This window comes from Prunus mume, linkage group LG2 (genome assembly GCF_029339155.1).
Source record: "Prunus mume cultivar Tortuosa linkage group LG2, ASM2933915v1, whole genome shotgun sequence".
In the NCBI taxonomy this organism is placed as follows: Eukaryota; Viridiplantae; Streptophyta; class Magnoliopsida; order Rosales; family Rosaceae; genus Prunus; species Prunus mume.
The window spans coordinates 9,752,870-9,772,669 of NC_142699.1; the positions used below are offsets into that span (position 1 = coordinate 9,752,870).

The 19,800-nt window shown below is 36.4% G+C and overlaps 5 protein-coding genes across 5 annotated transcripts; 3 read left to right on the plus strand and 2 right to left on the minus strand.

The window, feature by feature from the left end:
• Positions 1 to 165: 165 nt before the first annotated feature.
• On the minus strand, positions 166 to 2,607 carry LOC103320155 (Ras guanine nucleotide exchange factor K). The gene is made up of 3 exons (XM_008221787.3): positions 1,682 to 2,607; positions 1,079 to 1,511; positions 166 to 807 (listed from the first exon to the last, which is right to left on the minus strand). The coding sequence occupies exons 1-3, from the start codon at positions 2,405 to 2,407 to the stop codon at positions 671 to 673; spliced, it is 1,296 nt and encodes a 431-aa protein (XP_008220009.1). The 5' UTR covers positions 2,408 to 2,607; the 3' UTR covers positions 166 to 670.
• A 1,141-nt stretch (positions 2,608 to 3,748) lies between these two features.
• LOC103320122 (sequence-specific DNA binding transcription factor) lies at positions 3,749 to 5,812 on the minus strand. Its single transcript, XM_008221751.2, has 2 exons — positions 5,174 to 5,812; positions 3,749 to 4,370 (listed from the first exon to the last, which is right to left on the minus strand). The coding sequence occupies exons 1-2, from the start codon at positions 5,673 to 5,675 to the stop codon at positions 3,868 to 3,870; spliced, it is 1,005 nt and encodes a 334-aa protein (XP_008219973.2). The 5' UTR covers positions 5,676 to 5,812; the 3' UTR covers positions 3,749 to 3,867.
• Positions 5,813 to 11,191: 5,379 nt separating this feature from the next.
• Positions 11,192 to 14,175, plus strand: LOC103320123 (gamma-glutamylcyclotransferase 2-1). Its single transcript, XM_008221752.3, has 9 exons — positions 11,192 to 11,468; positions 12,027 to 12,150; positions 12,269 to 12,345; positions 12,471 to 12,527; positions 12,730 to 12,786; positions 12,919 to 12,965; positions 13,134 to 13,205; positions 13,327 to 13,406; positions 13,522 to 14,175. The coding sequence occupies exons 2-9, from the start codon at positions 12,042 to 12,044 to the stop codon at positions 13,698 to 13,700; spliced, it is 678 nt and encodes a 225-aa protein (XP_008219974.2). The 5' UTR covers positions 11,192 to 11,468; positions 12,027 to 12,041; the 3' UTR covers positions 13,701 to 14,175.
• A 1,244-nt stretch (positions 14,176 to 15,419) lies between these two features.
• PBA1 (N-terminal nucleophile aminohydrolases (Ntn hydrolases) superfamily protein) lies at positions 15,420 to 17,717 on the plus strand. Its single transcript, XM_008221754.2, has 8 exons — positions 15,420 to 15,648; positions 15,746 to 15,822; positions 15,916 to 15,971; positions 16,068 to 16,140; positions 16,245 to 16,356; positions 16,890 to 16,963; positions 17,190 to 17,264; positions 17,376 to 17,717. The coding sequence occupies exons 1-8, from the start codon at positions 15,540 to 15,542 to the stop codon at positions 17,508 to 17,510; spliced, it is 711 nt and encodes a 236-aa protein (XP_008219976.2). The 5' UTR covers positions 15,420 to 15,539; the 3' UTR covers positions 17,511 to 17,717.
• A 315-nt stretch (positions 17,718 to 18,032) lies between these two features.
• LOC103320125 (AIG2-like protein D) lies at positions 18,033 to 19,790 on the plus strand. Its single transcript, XM_008221755.3, is given in 6 exon segments — positions 18,033 to 18,286; positions 18,421 to 18,493; positions 18,609 to 18,669; positions 18,672 to 18,700; positions 18,957 to 19,040; positions 19,430 to 19,790. Coding segments are annotated over 6 exon segments (534 nt in total). The 5' UTR covers positions 18,033 to 18,143; the 3' UTR covers positions 19,574 to 19,790.
• Positions 19,791 to 19,800: the final 10 nt, after the last annotated feature.

Below are 19,800 nucleotides of genomic sequence, written 5' to 3' on the forward strand. Positions count from 1 at the left end.
AATTGAAAATCGTGTTTGTGTTAACTCGCTGGGAAAGCGGGTTATGTCAAACAGGACACCGAAACAAATAAACCATGCTTTAGGGTCCGAGACACATCCATACTCGAAGCCATTCGAACTTTATAAGACAAAACACAGATATTATTTTATTAAAACAAATAAATATTTTGGCACATTCTATTTGGATTTGGATACTACATATGCAGATATTATTTTACAAGAGAAGTATCTCGGTCTACCAACTGTAATTGGAAGAAGAAGGAAAGACTGCTTCAAAAACATAAAAGAAAGGCTTAGAAAGAGATTGAATGGGTGGAAGGAGAAACTGCTGTCAAAGGTTGCTCTTTTGTTCTTGTTAATGATGACAAAGCTCATTGTTTGCTCAGCCAAGTTTACGGATATAGTAAGTCTAGTATGTTTGATGCTTGGTAGGGTTTGACTTTAATGTCAATAATCTACTGTGGTCCTTTTTCATTGGGAAAACATTTCAATGTATTATTGTTCAATCTTTGAAGCTGATCTCTATTAATGATCCTCAAACTAAACAGTCCAAGAAACACGTTTGAACAATTCGAGTTTCGATGAGAACAGAGAGGTTGGTCCTGGTCCTGGCAATCTTATTGTTAATGATGTTGCTGGCAGCTTCATTGTCAATCTTGTAACGTTGTGCTTAAGACAAGACAACCACTTTGCTGAGCACCCACAGCACCAGAGAGAACTCAAACGCAAACAGTGTGTGAAGCAATCCCCGATCAAGCGGAAACCCAAATAGCGTGATCCCTCCACTGTTGTGCCCCAAGTATGCCACTGCGCGCACACACACAGACACACAACTATACATAAGCATCCATACTACTGCCATACAGTGTTGAAGTTTCACATATGCAGAAGCACTCGAGTTTATTTGATATGTGTGGTTAATTTAGTTTGCAAGTGAGTGACTAGAGATATTCAAAGTTTGCCTTAAGCCTTTGTATCTGATTTGAAAGTAGGTCTTGAATTGTAGTATTGTACTGCTATAAGTAATTTTCTTCTACTAGCTAAGCTATCAAGGAATGTAGAAAGAAAGCAGACAGACCTAGAGCTTGCCTGGTTTGGAATGAGGAAGGCTCCTGTGGAGAAACTGAAGTCAAAACGTTCGATGAAAATTCTGAATCAGTCTCTCCACAACATCCATCAGCCTCTGAGCTCTGCTGTTTTTTGCATTGCTGATCTAATGCAGCAGATGGACAAGTCAAAAGCATGTGCCATCTTGTTGCAATCGCTGAAATTCCTTGAGCTCTATGTGTTATTCTTGCTGCCTCCATTAGGCACAAGAAAAAACCACTAAGCTCAACAGCAGAACAAACCACAAGATCACCAGAGTTGAGAAAAGTCTTCTTTGTTTTGGATGCCAAAACCAGCAACAAGGCCCCAAACTGGCTCACAGTGACGACAAACGTGCATCCGATGATGAAGAATCTGTACCTGTGGCTCGTAACCCATAATTGCTTTCTTATCCTTATATGTTCCTGAAACCAAAGTGAAGATTCCTATTGTTAAAAATATCCACTCAACAGTCTGAAAATACAGAAAAATTGAAAGAGATTACATGAAAGTTTTGGCTCAAATGTATATGTTGCATCAAAGAAAAAAGATTGTTATTATCAAAGATATTATTGAAATTTCAAATCATACGTACCTGGAATATGAAGCTGGATTTGGATTCGCGCCCCTCAAACAGCTTGTGCAGTCCTTGAAATCGAAGTATTTGGAGCTCGCAAGTCAACCGAAACAGAACACAAACCAGCAAGAACACCCCTGTCCTATAAACCCAAGAAGCCAAAACCAAAACAAACATTATGGAATTGAGCGGGACGCTTGAGCTAATATGGAGCAGTGAGATTTTGACAGTGCAGAAGAATATGATCTTGTGTGCAAGCTCAATGAAAAAGGAAGGCAATAGTATGTAAGCTAGGCACTTGAAGGCCTTATCAAGCTCACGAGTGTATCCCCGACGAACAAAACAAGTGTCATCTCCAAGACCGTCGAGGAAGAGGAGTTGTCTCAGGCCATACTTCCTGAAGAAGCTAGACAGAGTGATGAAACCAATGGCGGCTAAGCCGGACTGGGGAAGTTGGACAAGCTTGTTGAAAGATATGGGGTCTTCGGATGGGGATTTGAGAGAGAAGGCGGCTAGGATGGGGACTAGGATGGTTAGGAAGATGAAGGTGAAGTAGGATATGAATTTTCCAAGGCATGAGGAGTGGTCTAGTGTCCACCATTTGAGGCTCACTCTGAAGTTGCGTAGCTCATCAGAGCATTGGTGAAGTAAGGGAGTGTTTGGTTGATTTTGGTCTTCATTTGGGTGGCTGTTAGGGAAGTCGACATGGATGTTGGTGTTGGGTGAAGTAGTGGAGGGGTTCATGGATTGGTTTTGTGGAGTGTTGGGGTTAAGGAATTAGTGGAGTTTTTGATATTTTTGTTTTTCTGCAGGTTGGTAAGGAAGCAACAATGGTGGAAGAATGAGACAGATTGATTGGCTTTGGACAAGAGCAATATGCTATGCTTTGATGTAGATTTTAGGGATTTCCTTATGGAAGTTTCATAAAAATGGGAACTCATTTCAAAGAGCAATACGTATTTTTCATGCTAATTTCTTCTTTTGGAGGATTAAACTTTTATTTTTTTGGTATTGCAGCTCACTTCAATGCCACTTGGACCGCTCATTTGCAAACACATTTGCTCACATTTGCTTCTAAGATACATGAGGTGCCAATTAAACCCAAAATGGTGTATATATATATATATATATATTATAGTGAAATTGGCTAAAATAGCCCATTTCACGACTTCTATTTTAAAATAGCCCCATTTGCATTAAATAGGCATTATAGGTACAACTTAGAGGGAACTATAGGGATAATAACAAGACACCGGGGCAGGAGCTATTATAGAAAAGAAAAAAAAAATTGTGAAAAATGGCTATTTTAGCATGAAACCCCTATATTTTACTAGTTAAATAAAAAATAGAAATTTAAAAACCCAAAAGTTGGTAAAGAAAAAGAAAGGACTTGCCTTTTCTCGTGAGAGTTCTCTCATTGCCTCCCTAGCCTTCTAGATGTTTCAATTGCGGTGAAGCATACAGATATGTTGAAAGAGAGCCCTTGCGTGCTTTTCCATTTGCCATATGATTTCGTATTCGTATTTACGTTGTTTAAAATAGTATATAAAGAATCAAATGACATATATATTATGGAAAATACAAATAACAGAAATATTGTGTGTTTTGGTTGGTCAATACGGTGTTGTTGAAGGTGGTATTAATAAACACGGGTACATTGCCAGAAACAGGAAATAATTATTACTTGCTAGTGGTCTCAAACTCCCACACGTGAACCCCCCTCTCCCCAAAAAGGTTCAACACCGTGACACCACACCTGTGCACATTGTACATCACAGCAATCTGAACACATTGACAATACAACTACAATTTGGCATTGTTGCCAGAGGTTTGCTTCAACTTGTTCACAATCAAAAGTCGTAAGTCTGTCAACCGTTGATGCATATGAACATGAGTGGCTAATCCTACGCATAATCGCGTTATTGGATACTAAGAAGTTCACCTGATTTGAGGAGATCTATTAAGAAGTGTCCAGCCATAGGAAAGGAAAGGATAAATGCAAGTTATGGATAATCTGCTAGGCTGTGAATATGTACATGAAAGAGACACACCTAAACTGGTCTACAATAGGCAAACAACACAAAATAAGCTACCTCCAACATTGCATTAGAACTTTACCATAAATATCCTAACACCAAAATGTTAACCATTAAAATATTGACATTCAGTAAATTAGAGAAGGGGGAGGGAAGTTAAGAGGAAAACTATTCACATTCCTGGACAAGCTGACGGAGCTGGTCAAGAGTCTTCACAATATCTCCCAGACATGCAATAACCTGGTCCCCTTGGCGTCTAACAAGATCAGTTTGAGGGTCCCCGGTGCTCTTCACATCGGCAGCCTCATGATCTGCATTCTCATTAACAATAGCCTGGATTAGTTCTACATTTTCATGCAATTGCATAACCGCAATTTGCTCCTGTTCTTCAATGCTGATAGCCTTCTCTTTTATTTGACTATTTTTATGTTTCTTCGCACAGCTTTTTTGAGACTTCTCTTCTGCCAGGCTCTTCTGAGGAATTACTTCTAAGCAGCTCCCGACAGGCTTTTCTTCTGCGTGGGTTTCTTGAGGTTTTTCTTCTGCATGAGTTTCTTCAGGTTTTTCTTCTACATGGGTTTCTTCAGGCCTTTCCACCTTACATCTTCTAAATGAATTTTTTATTGGACAGCTTTTCTGATGTGTTGATCGGCGTCTTCTCCTCTTGGACTCTAATAATATACAGGACAATTATAAGAACATAACTGGTGATGAAGCATAGAACTAAGGCTTACAGAATAACATGCTTGTTATGCTTTTTCATGACTTCAAGCTCAAAAAACAATTAAACCATAACTAAAATTCACTTACTCACCCATTACTCAAAAGTAGCAAAACTTATGCAGTTGACTGGTTTTCACATCGCAAATTCAACCACCTTAAACCTTCTACAACATCCCCTACTAATTTATTACATCTTGAAATGGTACGCATACAGCAATTGAATAATCAAGCTTGCAAACAAGACAACTAACTAGTAAGCGTTTGTGCATATCTAAGCTGTCCTATGTCACAACTTACCTTTGTGTCAAAAATATTCACGCTCAACAACACTCTACCTTTATGATCCAAGTTTCAATGAAGGAGATAACATAACCATTCACCTTCAAGAATCATACGCAAACTAAACAAGAAACTTCGCAGTTTTATTTACTACTTGGATTGTAATGTCTAACATTTACATTCTGTTCTGCTCTAAATTTTAATGCTCATAACCCTCTATCCGTTTCGATAGTGCCCAATATAACATCATGCTACATGAAGGAGGCTCAACATCACCTTCCCGCTTCTTTTTCCTCCAAATAATGAGCTTAAAATGTAAACATACATTCAGCATTCAACGATGTGAACACAAAATCATTGGCGCATAAGAAACCAAAAATGCAAAAACCACACAGGCAATTGATAACTAATTTGACAATGCAGCACTTGAATATCAACACAGATTTCCATTTGGGGTTGGAGAAAAACATACCTGGCTCTGCAACAACATCAGGCACATCAGCCTCAGCATCAATCTCAGCTTCTGGATCACTATCTGGGTCCGTATCCGATTGGTTCCCCCGAACCCTCACAAGATTATCAATGGCTCTGAACAACTCATTATCAAAATTCTCAGGCAACCCCTTCTGCTTCCTCCTCCCAATTTCCAAAACCCAGTACGAAGCACCGCCTCTAGACGCTGACTCCCACTGCTTGATGCTCTTGTACTCGAGAAACAAAGCGTCCCATTTTCTGCGATACTGATCCAAAGTCCGCGGGACGCCCAAAGCAGAGCAGTTTTGAGATATGATCTTCCATTTCTGAAATGAAGACAATGCTTTCAGACAATCGGCTTCCACAGCAGCGATCTCGTTCACCAGAAGGAGCTCGTCTGTTGGATTCCAGTCTGGTGCTACTTGCGAACGCGTGCTGCGCCTACTGCTCGAACCGCGCTGCGATTGGTCGAGCTCGGATTGGCTTCCTTGTACTTTCATTTTCCAATTTTGTGCTCAAAATGTCATCTTTTTCGGAAATTTGGTGATGGTAAGAGTTCAATCGACTTACGCAAGAGTCTTTTTGAGCGATCGATGGCCTGAACCCTCTGTAAGCCTCAAAGCTCTGCTCATCACTGAAAAGCCCTAATTTAAGTAACTATTTTGGACTTGTTAAGCTAAATATTTTGGATATTAGGTATAAACCTATATTATTTTAGAAACATTTCTATAATAAAGATTTCAATATTCAGATCACCCTACATTACAATACCACATGATGATGATGTTTATGACATGAAGAAAAAAAAAATCAAAGAGCAGCAAAATGATTTTAATGGGTATTATCATGTTAATTTGGAAACACCGTGTGTAATATGATTTTACTAGTTCTAACATTGTCACAAATGTGAGAAATAAAATGCATTCATTCGCGCATACTCGTGTTATCGTATCTTATTCTTATTCGACTTTTGTGTCGTGTGACATGAGCAATCCAAATTTAGATAAATTAACATACGAAATATGCCTAGTCAAATTCAGTTGATATTGTTTTAGCCCAAATTAATCTGTGCATTTGGAATGTTTTTAAGTTGGTGTTGCTATTGGGCTCGAATAACATAAACATGTGTTTTTAACTCTTTCTATATTCAGATACACATGTTTATGTTAATTAGATGAAAAAGTCTAAAATGCTGCTATTGGTTTCTCGAAAATTCTACGTCTCACTGAATCACAACAGTTTTTTTTGGGACCTTGATAGCGCTAGTCACCGTCAAATGGGACTCCATAGACTCTAGTGTTCCAATGTGGAACTAATTTCAACTAAAATATGTTTGCAATAATATATGAAAATTATGTATATAATATGTGAATTTTGTGTGTATTATTGAAATTTTTGTAAAAAACACATGTGTATTAAACATGAAAAATATGTATATATGTGTACAATACAAGTATTATACATTTGCTTTTTAAAAAGCATGTATTTTACTCAATCCTTAAGACATGTACATAAAGCAAATGTAATATTGAAAAATACATACATATGTGTAGAATACAAGTATTAAACGTGAAAATGCTAAATTCTTTATATACGTAATACCTTTAGAAAGTAAAAAAAATAAAAAGAGGACAATATAAACTCAGGTAATGGCCCAATAGTAATGGATAATGATCTAAACTACTCTTATCGATAAAAGAAATTTGGGAAAGAAAAAAAAAAGGATCCCAATATATATATATATATATATATATATATATAAAGAGTATAGCCGAGCAACTATACTATTTTGGAAAAATAAAAATAAAAACAACACTTGAGTATCGTTGACTATACTATTTTTTTTTTAAAAAAATTCCACGTATAGTCAAGACTGCTATACTATTTTTAATAAAAATAGTGGTACAGCCTCTCGGCTCTACTATAAAAAATTCGTATATAGCACGGCTATACTATTTTTAAAAATAAAGTAGTACCACATACGGCTATACGATTTTAAAAATAAAATCCCGGTATAGCTGGCGGCTATACTATTTATAATATAGAAAAGGACACGCCTAGCGGCTAGGTGCCCACGTGTGGAAACCATGCTATTATTTTAAAACACCGTAGCAAAGTTGCGCCAGTATACTATTTCTTAAATAAAAAATAAAAGAATCTCGGTACAGAGCGTCTGATTTAGGAAGAAAAAAGGAACCTATATGTCAAACAACGTAAAGCCGCGGCTATACTATTTTTAATAAAAAAAAATACCGTAGTACAGCCACACGGCCGTATTTTTTTAAATTTTTTAAAGTACCCTCCTAGTTGCATTAGTATATACTTTATTGATATTAATTGGCTAGGTTCAACATATCCATGGCGAATATTGAAGACAAAGAAATTTCAAAGTAAATCAATGTGAGAGTTCAATTTTTTTTCTTCTTTTTTGTGGGAATCTTTGTCTTTGATCTAACTCGTTCTCTCGAGTGAAACATGTTGGAGGAACAACAATCAATATTATTCTAATAATTTAATTAAACAACAAATAGAATAATGAAATTAAATATGGTAGTAAATTAAAAATGACTGTTCTTGCATACAGAGGCTTATAGAATTGCAATGTCCTTGAAACAAAATTTCACCCATACTCAGTGCTTGTAATTCTGCATGTGTTTGCTCTACCAAGATACAACTATCTAAATCAATGTCCTAGTACTAGGCCATACCCACATGCCACTTGCATAGTTAGTCCACACTATTCTATTTCTAAGAGTATGTCTTATAAAGACCTCAAAGGAACTCTTGTGGCTCTTGACATGGGACGCATAAATGTTATACGACTTTTATCTTTGTAAATTTTGCATGTAATGGCTAAGCTAAACTGGTACATATGAGGGGTCAATTAGCATAAAATTTTCAATTTATGTGAATTATTATGTTAAAGGATGGATGATCTATGTGAAGGTTGGGGATCCATGACAACCTCAAGCCACACCCAGCTCCACTCTTGTTTGTATGAGTAATGATTTTGGCAATCCTATGTTCCCCTCTCATACATTCCACACGCGAGTGTGTAAGGAAAATTATAAATGATTAGTTTTGATTGTCGATGGATAAATGAGAATGGTAAAATACGCTATCTTTTTTTCTTTTAAGAGTTTAAAGTCGTAAGTTAATTAGAAGAAGTGTAAAATGATATGAATTTTGAGGTAAATGTTAATGATGGGTATTCATATACATATGAATAATTGTTATTATATATGAATTCATACACATAATCAACAACTAACAATCGTTTCACCCGCACAAAGAACACCTAAAGCAAACCTTTCACAATCACTACAACTAAGGAATTGGTCAATAATCATTCATTCAGATCAATTTGCCACTTCTCACAAGTTGGACATAGAAAAGCTGATCTTGGTCTTTATTTAAAGATCTGAATGTAACCCATTCTAGTATTTAATAAAAGTCTCGTTTTCCTAATTAAAAAATTGTGTAAAATGACAGAAACTGGGAAGCAAATCTACTGGTAAAGGTTAGACTAAATGGACGGTGGGGATGAAAGGTGGACTTTAACTCTACGGCACGCGTTCCGTATTATAAACCCAGGCCTCTACCTTTTCAATTGGACCGACGGTATTTTATGGATTAATTTATTAAATTGCCTGTACAGTTTGTTGGGCTGCTGCCTAAATCCCTTATTCATAGTTGACATTTTAGCGAATTCATTGCTGTAATCCCTTGTATCTAATAAATAAAAGTAGGCATCATCATCAATCATGACTCACCAAAAAAATAAAGAAAGAAAAGTAGATGTAAATGGTTTAACCATTTCATTTAGATGACATTATTCAATTACGATTTCAGTATCATACAAATAATAATTTAAATAAGTTATTCAACCCGATTTCTTTTTCACCAAATTGCTCAATACGACTTCTTTTGTACCAAATTGCTCAATATATGTGCAGTTGCATACATATTCGCATATTTACACACAATTATAATGGTAACCGACAACTTAGTACAACGATCAATTTCACATATCATTTTCAATTACCTTTTCAATTGCATAAAATGAAAAAGACAGTTGCAAACATAGGCAGAACCCTTCAAAACTTCCCCACCTCCTATCATTTATAACCCATTATCCACTCATTGATAGAAACCCTACAAAGTTCCTCAAATTGTGGCTTGTTTGGCTCCAATCTGGATATTTTTCCCATATTTGAAATCCCTTTCATCTTCCACTCCTTCTTGTAGTCCTGCAAAGAAAGCACCAAATTCCTCCTCAAATTTGGAGAGAGAAATTGAAACTTGTAATTTGGAATTTGGAATTTGGAATCTTCACCGTAATCGAAGAGACAGAGGAATCAAAGTCACGGGGTGCTTGGATTCGGGGTTTGCCTAGAAACCTACCGAGACTAGTTGTGGGTTTGGATTGGTGCCGGATTAGCGTCCAGGTTCATTGAGCCAAATTAGGTCTCTGTCTTGTAGACTTTAGTGACACGGTACACGCCGTTTGGCAATAAAAGCACTAATTTGAATTTGATCGCAACGCGGAAAACGATCACAGCTGTAAAAAACCTGTCCAGGTTCAATGCACCTGGCCAATTTTGTTCTTTTTGAAATTTTAGTTTTACGTTTCAGCAAATCCAACCACCTGATGTATGCATACATCATGATTAGATGAGATGGACATGTATGGTATGAATCTAGTTTTGTCACTAACACATAATTTTGGTAATAAATAATGTAATCAAGTTTTACTTATTTGAAGTAATCAAAGTTTTAATTTCTTCTAAAATTGTGTTTTAATTTAAACTTGCCAATTGGTTTTCTTTTTTATTTTTATTTTATTTTTAGAATTAAGAAAATATAACATTAGTAGTTATGTTTCTTAAAAGTAGGGCTTAGTATTTGATTTTGTATTTAATTTTAATTTTAATTTAAAAATGTGAATCTACCATATTATCCTTATTTAATTAATAATTTCAATTATTAATGTTTGAATTAACTAAGGGCATTTGCTGGTATTTTGAATGTTTTACAATTTTTTGCCTTTTGCTTTATATATATAGATAAAATAATTAAAATATATAGCAAAAAATCTATTTATGAGCTAATCTTTGATTGTTATTATTTTTCCTTACAAAATGTGAAGTATATTGTAACCACACAAGTTAACATATTCGTCATCATGCAAAATAAGGAATATAAGATAAGATGAGATTGTGAATTGACAACAAATGATTCTTACAATTTCATACAATTTTGTGGTAGCGGAATTTCCACATTTGTGTTTTCGTTTACATAATAATGTATCGGAAAATATTCATCCTAAAATATTAAAAGAAACTTGAAAGTTATACCTATATGTGGCGAAAGAATAAATATAATGAGTTTTGGTTAACTTTGAATTTTGTTAAATTAAACATAAACTAACAAATCTATAACTTTTGACTCTTTCAAACTATTCTCAGTAAGCCATTATTGACCTTTCTATAAGCAAAGTGAATGGAACAAAACCCACTTTAAGTATCATATTAGTTCTTTAATCAGTCAACAAATTTGACTTATACCCTTGGATCAAAATCTTGGTAATTTGACACCTAGAATTTGTCTCCCCCTCAGATTTGACTCCCATCTAGATATTCCAATGTGTTTTTTTTCTGGACCAAATCTTTTACATTATCATTTTTATTAATACTTTTTTTAACAAAAATATTTATGCTAAAAATTTGGGATTTTATTCTTTTTAGATTGTTCTCAAAATTTTATAGTTGAAAAAAAAAAGAAAGTATTCCAATAATATAACAAAAATAATTATGCTCATAAAATGGAAATAAAAATAAAAATTTGCACCAAAAAAAGCTACTCGGCATGTATCATGATGTGATAGATGCACATGATATAAAATTCATGCCACATACATCAGCTAGTTGTCTAAAGCAGGCTTTCCAGCAGGCCACGCGGGCTTCTGTTTCCTCTGCTTCGAAGGCCTACAAAAGCGCTCTCGCCTCTGGCTCCTCACACCGACACGAAGCCAAAACAAATAAAGAGAAGGCGAAGAGAGACCAGAGAGAGAGAGAGAGAGAGAGAGAGAAACAAACGAAGAAGAAGAAAAAGCCCTAATTCTGAAGCTAAACCCTAGTCGCGTTTAGCTTCCCCTCTTTTCGTTTCTCTCTTTGTCGTCGTGCCATTGCAAATCAAAGAGCGTCGATTTCTCGCTTTCTCCATCAGATCACCAGGGCTTCTCCAAACACTTGCTCTCATTTTTTTATCGGGAAATTTCTGCCATCTTCTTTGTAAGCTCTCTTTCCCTCTGTTTTTTTTTGTGGGTGAATTTCGATTTTATCTGGTTGCATAACAATGCCGGTGGTTTTCTCCTTTTCCACTCTTATTTTGTGTCGTGATCTGCACCTTCTGTTTGGATGCTGAGAAAAAGGGGGAAAATGGAAATTTTTTGAACTTCGTGTTTTCTTCGTTTGAGTTTCCAATTAATGTGAATGTCAATTTCTAGCTCCTAAAATGTCGAGTGCATTTATGGTTGCCTTGTCTTTCTGAGATTTTATTGAATGAAAAACCCAAAACTTTCCACATTAGCAACGATTTAAAGATATTTAATCAAGTCTCTTGATCTGCATCATTGCACTTAGTTTGGCTGATTTAGAAAAGTTGGGCAACTTTTTTTCCTTAAAAGAAGAAGAAAGCTTGAAGCTTTTTAATTTTTAAATATATACATAACTTTCACAAAGTACGGCATCATCGCGCTTGGTAATAGAAAGTTCGTGTTTATTATAAAATGTTCTTATTTAGACTATTTTATCACAGTTTGTGACCTTTTTCCCATTGTTCTTTCTCAGGAGTTATACACAACCATGGTATTTTGGGTTTTTGGATATGGTTCACTTGTGTGGAACCCTGGTTTTGAATACGACGAGAAAGTGATGGGTTACATCAAGGACTACAGGCGTGTTTTTGATGTTGGTATGTCTCACTAGTATTCAGGAAGAAATTGTACATATTGTTATAACTTGTACTTTTCAATTCCTTTTATGTCATTATATTGCCACTGATTCTGTTCATTTCTTTTCCATTTGTTAAGCATGCATTGATCACAGAGGTACCCCTGAGCACCCTGCTCGGACTTGCTCTTTGGAGTACCAAAAAGGAGCTATTTGCGTAAGTAACATCTTAGACTATTACCCTTCATGATTCATATTCGTTGGTTCTGATAGCGTCGGAATAATGCTTCAGCTCTTGTTAACAAATGTTCTTTCTTTCTTACCTTCAAATTCTTCCAACAGTGGGGTGCTGCTTACTCTGTACGCGGAGGGCCTGAAAGGGAAAAACTGGCAATGGAGGTATGCTTCTTCAAAAGCAAAATTTATCATTGTTGTGATATATTTTTCTGTTGAGAGTGTTCACCTGAGATAAATTTGACATGGGCAGTCATACCCTACTTATCTAATAGACATACTTCTTATCCTCTTTTACTACGAGTTGCAAATTTTATGTACGTCTTATCTAATTGGAATGTTACATTGATTTGCTTCTCATTTGCAGTACTTGGAAAGGAGAGAATGTGAATATGATTTAAAGACCCTTGTGAACTTTTATAAGGTAAGATTAGTTTTAATATTACTCTTACCTTCATGCCCGAAAGTTGGAACTGCCAGCTTTCTTAGTATTTGTGAATTTTTAATTATTATTTTTGTACTGTTTGTCATAACATGTGCTTTCTGTGGTGTACAGGAAGGGGACTTCTCTGGGTCTGAGCCTTCCGTGACAGGAGTGATTGTGTAAGTCATTTTGCTGTAGATTCATCAATTCCCGCATCTCATTAAATTCATCCTTTGTAAAATTGCTTCATAATGTAAGAGAAGAAACAAACAAAAACGCATTACAAATTTGTTTACAAAAATTGTTTCTGGATGTTTTCCTAACCTAACCTGTTCTTGATATTGCAGTTTCACATCCACTCGAGACAAGGAATCAAACAAGTATTATCTGGGTCCTGCTCCATTGGAGGATATGGCAAGGTAATATAGATTGCAATTCTTCTTTTCTTGTTTTGGTGGTGCGATGGTGGGTGTAATTATTTGTGTGATAAAGTTATTTTCCCTCAATGGCACTCCCTGATGACCGAGTATTTTTCTACAGGCAAATCGCCACTGCATTTGGGCCCTGCGGAAACAATAGAGACTATCTCTTTCGATTGGAGAAGGCTATGTTTGATATTGGTGAGCAATCTTTTTCTTACAGTACCACAAATCCTTCAGCATGAAGACCACGACAAGCTTTTCTTAATTCTTCATTAAATATGTGACTAAATTGAAGAATTTGTAACATGAACAGGCCATGAAGATGACTATGTGATTGAGCTTGCAAATGAGGTGAGGAAGGTACTTGGAATTGTGGGGAAAGGAATTCCGAAGGAGAAGAAATTGGCTGCTCCAACCCACCTCCAACTCAAGTCCCACATCCCAGCCCTTCAACTGCATCCACTTCCCGAAGCCATCGCCATGGACTCGTAACATTTGAACACAAGACAACGATAACAGAAAGAAGATTGATGACCCATATATCCCTACCCCTAGTTTTACTTTCCTTTCCTTTTGCCTCAACTCCCACGAGGAGAGAAGACAGATGTCCGTTTTTTTCTTCTTTGTTTTTGGTAAGCTTATTTCAGCGGCCTGCTTAGCAGAGGGGTCACGCTTTCTAGCATCGTAGAAGAGATTAGGTTTGAGTGCGCCCAAAACACATGGTTTGGTTGGTTAGGAATGAATATGAGGATGATAACTAACCTCTTCTTTTTCCATTCTTTTATCCTTTACGAAAACTATGTCGGATGTAACGTTTACAGTCATTTTAATTTAAAGAATGTTTCCAATTTCTGGTCTTTGATAAGTTTGTATGTGTGGAACATGCGAGGATGATGGAGGGATGTAACACTCCCAATAGTGGGCTTTGCACTTTTGATACATATTTGAATTTTACAATATTATTTTATCCGAGTGATTCTTAAATTCAATCTCTACCACCTCTATTCTCACTTCCACCTCATTTTCAAAATGACTTATCCTAATTATTTTTTTGGGACCTTATAAATGTCTTGACCCTTTATTCAATCTGGGTACGTTAGTCTTTCCACATGTATAATAAATTAAAATAAAAGAGTTTGGTTAGTCTTTCCACATGTATAATAAATTAAAATAAAAGAGTTTGGTAAGTTCGGTCAGAGCAGTATGTCCACCCTCGTGCAGTTGGGCTTGAAGTTCCCTCTTCGTAGATTAATTTACAATATCTCATTGTCGACAAAACAAAAAAAGATATATACCAAAACGGTCCCATGTTGTACCATTTTAACTAATTTGGTTGATGGAGTCATTCTGAAGTGATGCCTTATCTATAGCCCTTAGGTGATGTTTTATATGTTAATTGTTGAATCATGCTAATTAATTTCATACAACGATTAAAATATAGAACATCACTTAAGGACCATATAGAAACTCTCACTATAGAATTCTTGTTGGTTGATGTTTGCAAATATGAACTTAGTTAAGTGGACTATAGTGGGATGTGCTACTTACTCTGCACCCGAGTTCGAATCCCCCTTTCCCCGTAGTTTAAAAGATAAATTAAGTTTAACTCAATAAAATTAAATTAGAATAGAATATCATTTGTATAAAATAAATGGGTTAATGTATCTTCAATTAGAATATCATTACTTTGGAAAAACACAAAGGAGAGAAATTTTGTAAAAAAAGCCAAAATGGACAAAATTGCCCTTATTTATTTTTGGATTTCTTAAGGAATCCTTTACATTTGCATGTCTTTGATTTGAAAGTTGGGAGGTTTTTCTGTCTTTTTTGAGGGTTTTTCCAAAAGTGAATTTTTTTTTTTGGCTAAAACCTAAATTTACTTTATATAAATATATATATAAAGAAAGATGAACGTATCTTCAGTCCGGGCAATTTTAGTCCTTTTATTGAGACATTTAGCCAATGTGCTCGATACACATAAATCAAATTGAACAATTGAAAATAGATGGACTAAATAAATTGGCAATGTGATAATAAATAGACCCATTTTTACTTGATAAAAACCCAGCACTTTTTATAATTAAAAAGAAAAGAAAGCCCAGCATTGGACCCAAACATCGACTTGGATTGGATCATACAATATGACAATTTTAGTGTTGGACCAGATGACCCAAAAACTACAAAACATTACAAAGTAAACAACTTGTGCAGAAAGCCAAGCTTAACAAATACAAACCAAAACCAAAACCCCTCTCTCTCCTCACTGCAAATTCAATTCCTCTGAAAAAGAAAAACCCAACCTTCTCATTCCTTCCTTCCCAATTCTCGTTAATGGCTTCGGATATGGATCTTAACGCTCCTCACTCCATGGGTACCACCATCATCGGCGTCACTTACAACGGCGGCGTCGTTCTCGGTGCCGACTCTCGAACCAGCACTGGTGAGCCTCCTCATTCTCTCTTCCCTTTCCTTCCCCTAAACCCTAATCAGCTTTTGTGCTTTCAACACTCAACGAAATCACTCTTTTATTCGTGTAGGAGTGTATGTGGCCAACCGTGCCTCCGATAAAATCACCCAGCTCACCGATAATGTCTACGTGTGTCGCTCTGGATCGGTATCAATCTCATCAATTTTACTGTTTTCATTTCATTTCTTCATTTTCTTGATTTTTCGATCATTTGAGCATTTACCCATTTGCAATTTGCAGGCTGCGGATTCTCAGGTTGTTTCTGACTATGTGCGCTACTTCCTTCATCAACACACGTCAGTCTTTGCCTCTTTGTTGCTCTTGTTCCCATTTTATGATTCATAGCTCACGTTGGTATCTAATGGGTTTGTTATATGATTGTGTTTGCACAGCATACAGCTTGGGCAGCCTGCAACTGTCAAAGTTTGTGCCAACCTCGTCAGGCTACTGTCTTATGGCAACAAGGTTGGGTTTTTTGAGTTTCTCATTTATGGTATCATAGTATCAGTTCATTTGTAGTTTAATAAATAAATGATTGTGTTTTTAACATCATGTTTTGGACATGGCAGAATATGCTTGAAACTGGGTTGATTGTTGGTGGGTGGGACAAGTACGAAGGCGGTAAGATTTATGGAATTCCTCTCGGTGGCACACTGCTTGAGCTGCCCTTTACCATTGGAGGTATGCTATGCTGGAGTAGTTCTAACTTAATTGTCAAACCTTCGTTTCACCCTTGGGGTTAGTTTATGGTGCACGTTTTACACGTTTCTGTATGTTATATGGGATGCAAATTTCATTGCTTGTACGAAGAAGAACTTCCTAGTATTTGTTTGGTTGAAATAGGATCTTTAGTGGAATCGGATTGGAAGTATTCTATGATATTTTATAGATTATCATCAAATTGGATTTAGTTGTTTCCAACTGGTTGGTAATGTTGGATGCGCCCCAAGTACATGCCAAGAATTCATCTTTGTGGTTAATGAATAGGATTTGAGGGATCAACGACTTGTATTCACTGCCCAAAGAAAAGGCTATGTTCAGATATCATATCCTACTTATCCATACATGACGAGGATTGATTTCCAATCTGTTTTGGTTACAACTTGAAATTTATTTTTGGAAAATTTCTTATGTGATTTTACCTTCACGACGAGGTTCAGGCGATAGTTTTGCCCATCTGGGGGTTTGGGATTAACGTACTTTTTGTCTTATAGGGTCTGGGTCCAGCTACTTATATGGATTTTTCGATCAAGCATGGAAAGAAGGAATGACCAAAGATGAAGCAGAGGTATGTATCTGTTGATGTTTGCAGGTAGAAAGGTTTTGTAACTGCCTTGGAACAAATTTGTCATAGAAAGTTTTAGACCGTTGAACTTGACTTGGACAGTACTTTACATTGATAAATGCTACAATCTCGAGGGAGCTTTGACCCTCGAAAAAGGGATTGTTATGCTATCTTTATGAGAAGTTTCTCTTAGTTTGTTGTTAACTGCTCTTTGGTGGCATTTTTGCAGCAATTAGTGGTCAAAGCTGTGTCTCTCGCCATTGCACGAGATGGTGCCAGTGGGGGTGTTGTCCGCACTGTAGTTGTAAGTTTTTCTTTCCCTCAACTCTAATCATGACTAAGCAATCCTATCGCACTTTTGTTTGCACCATACATGACCATAGATTGGCTGAGTTTTGTTTGTGTGCTTTTGCAGATAAATGCTGAGGGAGTGACCCGAAACTACTACCCTGGTGACAAGCTTCCACTCTGGCACGAGGAGTTGGAGTCTCAGAATTCATTGTTGGATATCTTGAACACCGCGAGTCCCGAGCCTATGAACATACAATGAGGATCTTGCTCTACTGATAGGAGTCTGGCAACTGTTTATTAGTTTTTCTTTAACTCCAAACTCTTGTTTACAATGAGGAATAGGGTGTTCAACTCCATCTTAGGAGATTTGCTCATCTTTTGTGATTTAGTTGTTGTATGTCTGGTTCAATCTACAAATGCTTAGATTCTAATTATTGTGGCTTGTGCATGTTTCCTTTTGTCTCAATTCCTTGTCAAGATTCTAACTTTTTCTACAGTATGACTCGACACTCGGAAGAAATTTCTATTTTTGAAAAATATATTTTATTTCTGATAAACAAATGCAAAATATTCGAAAAAATAAACTTAAGCTCAGATTTTTATTCATAACATATACAACATCATCAGCAATCATTGAAGCAATCGTAATTATTCTGATAGGCATTTAAAAAGTACAAAAAAAAAAAAAATTGTAAAAATCATCAGATAGGTGTCGTGTAGTGATTGTTTCGTTTCCAACGAATTGGAGAAGACATGGCCTCAAAATGCGACCACCAAACAACACGTCGTATGGTTTACAATAGGAATTTCCAGAGAAAATAATAAAATCCAGGAAGAAATAGTAAGAGAGAGAGAGAGCGAGAGAAAGTCACCAGTCTAGAGAGAGAGAAAGATGAGTGCAATGAGCTCAGTGGCGATGGCTCAGTCTCAGAGCCTTCACAAGGTGTTCGTGTACGGCAGCCTCATGGCGGAGGACGTTTGCAGAGTCCTCTTAAATCGCGTCCCTCAATCTTCCCCTGCCATCCTCAATGGCTAGTCAGTCTCTCTCTCTCTCTCTCTCTCTCTCTCTCTCAAATGCTTTTTCTGGTTGTCGTTTTTGATAATTTATCAAAAAAAGAAAGAGAAAAAGGAAGTGAAATTTGACGATGATGATGATGTGAAATGTGTAGCCATAGGTATAGCATCAAAGGACGAGTTTATCCGGCGATTCTACCTGTTGAGAATGACAAAGTTACTGGCAAGGCAAGGCCTAAGCCCCGATCAATTTGTAGATGAAAAATAAATAAATAAATAAATATTAATGAATTGTAAATGTTTGATTAAGAAAAGGAGGGTGCTTTGTTTTGTTCTTGTGCAGCTCCTGTTGGGCATCACAGATCCTGAATTACACATTCTGGATGAATTTGAGGATGTTGAGTATGAAGGAACACTGTTGAGGTCTCCTTGGTGGTAAGTTGGTAGCTCAAATGCATTCTTTACAATCTCATGATGTTTACTGTTACATCATAGTATGCAAATATCAAATTGAAGACGATGATTGGCAAAGGCTGGGTAGAATTAGAAGGCTAAAAGAAAAAACCTACAATTTTGATGCTTTTTTTGTGATTGGAGCTAACAGTTTTCATGACCTTTGGGAAATGTTAGATGGATTTTGTTAGTAAGTGCATGCCTTGTCTCAAGAACTTTGTAACCAATTTTTTTCCAGGATAGTTCTGACAACTTGTTAGTTCAAGCTTACGTTTGGAGCAACAAAAGTGATCCAAATTTGTATGGAGATTGGAATTTTGAGGTAAAAGCTCTTCCATCCTACTTTATTTGAGTATAGTTGAGTATGAACAAGCAAGGGCTGGACCACCCTTAGACTAGAGTGCACTAGGAGCTCCCGAGACAAAGCCAGTCAGCCGCCCACGCATAATAGACGGGAAAAAATATATATATACTGTTGAAATTCCTGGTTTTTGCCTAACTGCCGTTTCAGTACTTAACTACTGAGTTTAGAATTCTTATTTCAAAACAGGATGATATATGTATGTAGTCTTTGCTTTATGTCAAGATTTAGAGAACCCTAAAATAAGCTAGAGCTTTTCTATGTGTACCGACGCCGTTTTTAGTTAGCACCTTAGTCACTTGTATTGTGTCTGACTTTCTTAGTTCCCTGATCACTTAAATATTGACAAGGAATGGAAGCAAATACACAAGAAAGATTTTATCAAGATGACTACGGGTTTCATGGAAGACCTGGAGCTGCCTGAAGCAAAGCCGAGAGTTGCAACATATGAATCATTTTTTCAGCAGGGTCCTGAGAATCCCGCCGCGTCGTGATTCTATATTCGATTTGTAGATTCTGATCCATATAAACAAAACAACATCTACCATTCTATGATTTATATAAATGCTATCCATGCGTTAATAATCGAAATAACTTGTTTGAGGCAATGGTGGTCAGGGCAAACTGTTTATTACCCATTTGTTTGTAGATTTTGTTCTGTTTGTTTGGCTGAAGGTTTGGGCCAGATTCAATATTCTACTTTTCTCATTATCTTTGATTG

What these genes read in the sequence shown, in the direction of transcription:
- PBA1 (XM_008221754.2), top strand. Translation starts at nt 15,540, where the DNA reads ATGGCTTCGGATATGGATCTTAACGCTCCTCACTCCATGGGTACCACC. An exon ending in TACTTCCTTCATCAACACAC is followed by an intron (nt 15,972 to 16,067) that starts GTCAGTCTTTGC and finishes GTGTTTGCACAG; the next exon opens with CATACAGCTTGGGCAGCCTG. An exon ending in TACTGTCTTATGGCAACAAG is followed by an intron (nt 16,141 to 16,244) that starts GTTGGGTTTTTT and finishes TGGACATGGCAG; the next exon opens with AATATGCTTGAAACTGGGTT.
- LOC103320122 (XM_008221751.2), bottom strand. Translation starts at nt 5,675, where the DNA reads ATGAAAGTACAAGGAAGCCAATCCGAGCTCGACCAATCGCAGCGCGGT. An exon ending in TGATGTTGTTGCAGAGCCAG is followed by an intron (nt 4,371 to 5,173) that starts GTATGTTTTTCT and finishes GTATATTATTAG; the next exon opens with AGTCCAAGAGGAGAAGACGC.
- LOC103320123 (XM_008221752.3), top strand. Translation starts at nt 12,042, where the DNA reads ATGGTATTTTGGGTTTTTGGATATGGTTCACTTGTGTGGAACCCTGGT. An exon ending in CAGGCGTGTTTTTGATGTTG is followed by an intron (nt 12,151 to 12,268) that starts GTATGTCTCACT and finishes CCATTTGTTAAG; the next exon opens with CATGCATTGATCACAGAGGT. An exon ending in ACCAAAAAGGAGCTATTTGC is followed by an intron (nt 12,346 to 12,470) that starts GTAAGTAACATC and finishes TTCTTCCAACAG; the next exon opens with TGGGGTGCTGCTTACTCTGT.
- LOC103320155 (XM_008221787.3), bottom strand. Translation starts at nt 2,407, where the DNA reads ATGAACCCCTCCACTACTTCACCCAACACCAACATCCATGTCGACTTC. An exon ending in AATCCAGCTTCATATTCCAG is followed by an intron (nt 1,512 to 1,681) that starts GTACGTATGATT and finishes CTTTGGTTTCAG; the next exon opens with GAACATATAAGGATAAGAAA. An exon ending in CCAAACCAGGCAAGCTCTAG is followed by an intron (nt 808 to 1,078) that starts GTCTGTCTGCTT and finishes GTGTGCGCGCAG; the next exon opens with TGGCATACTTGGGGCACAAC.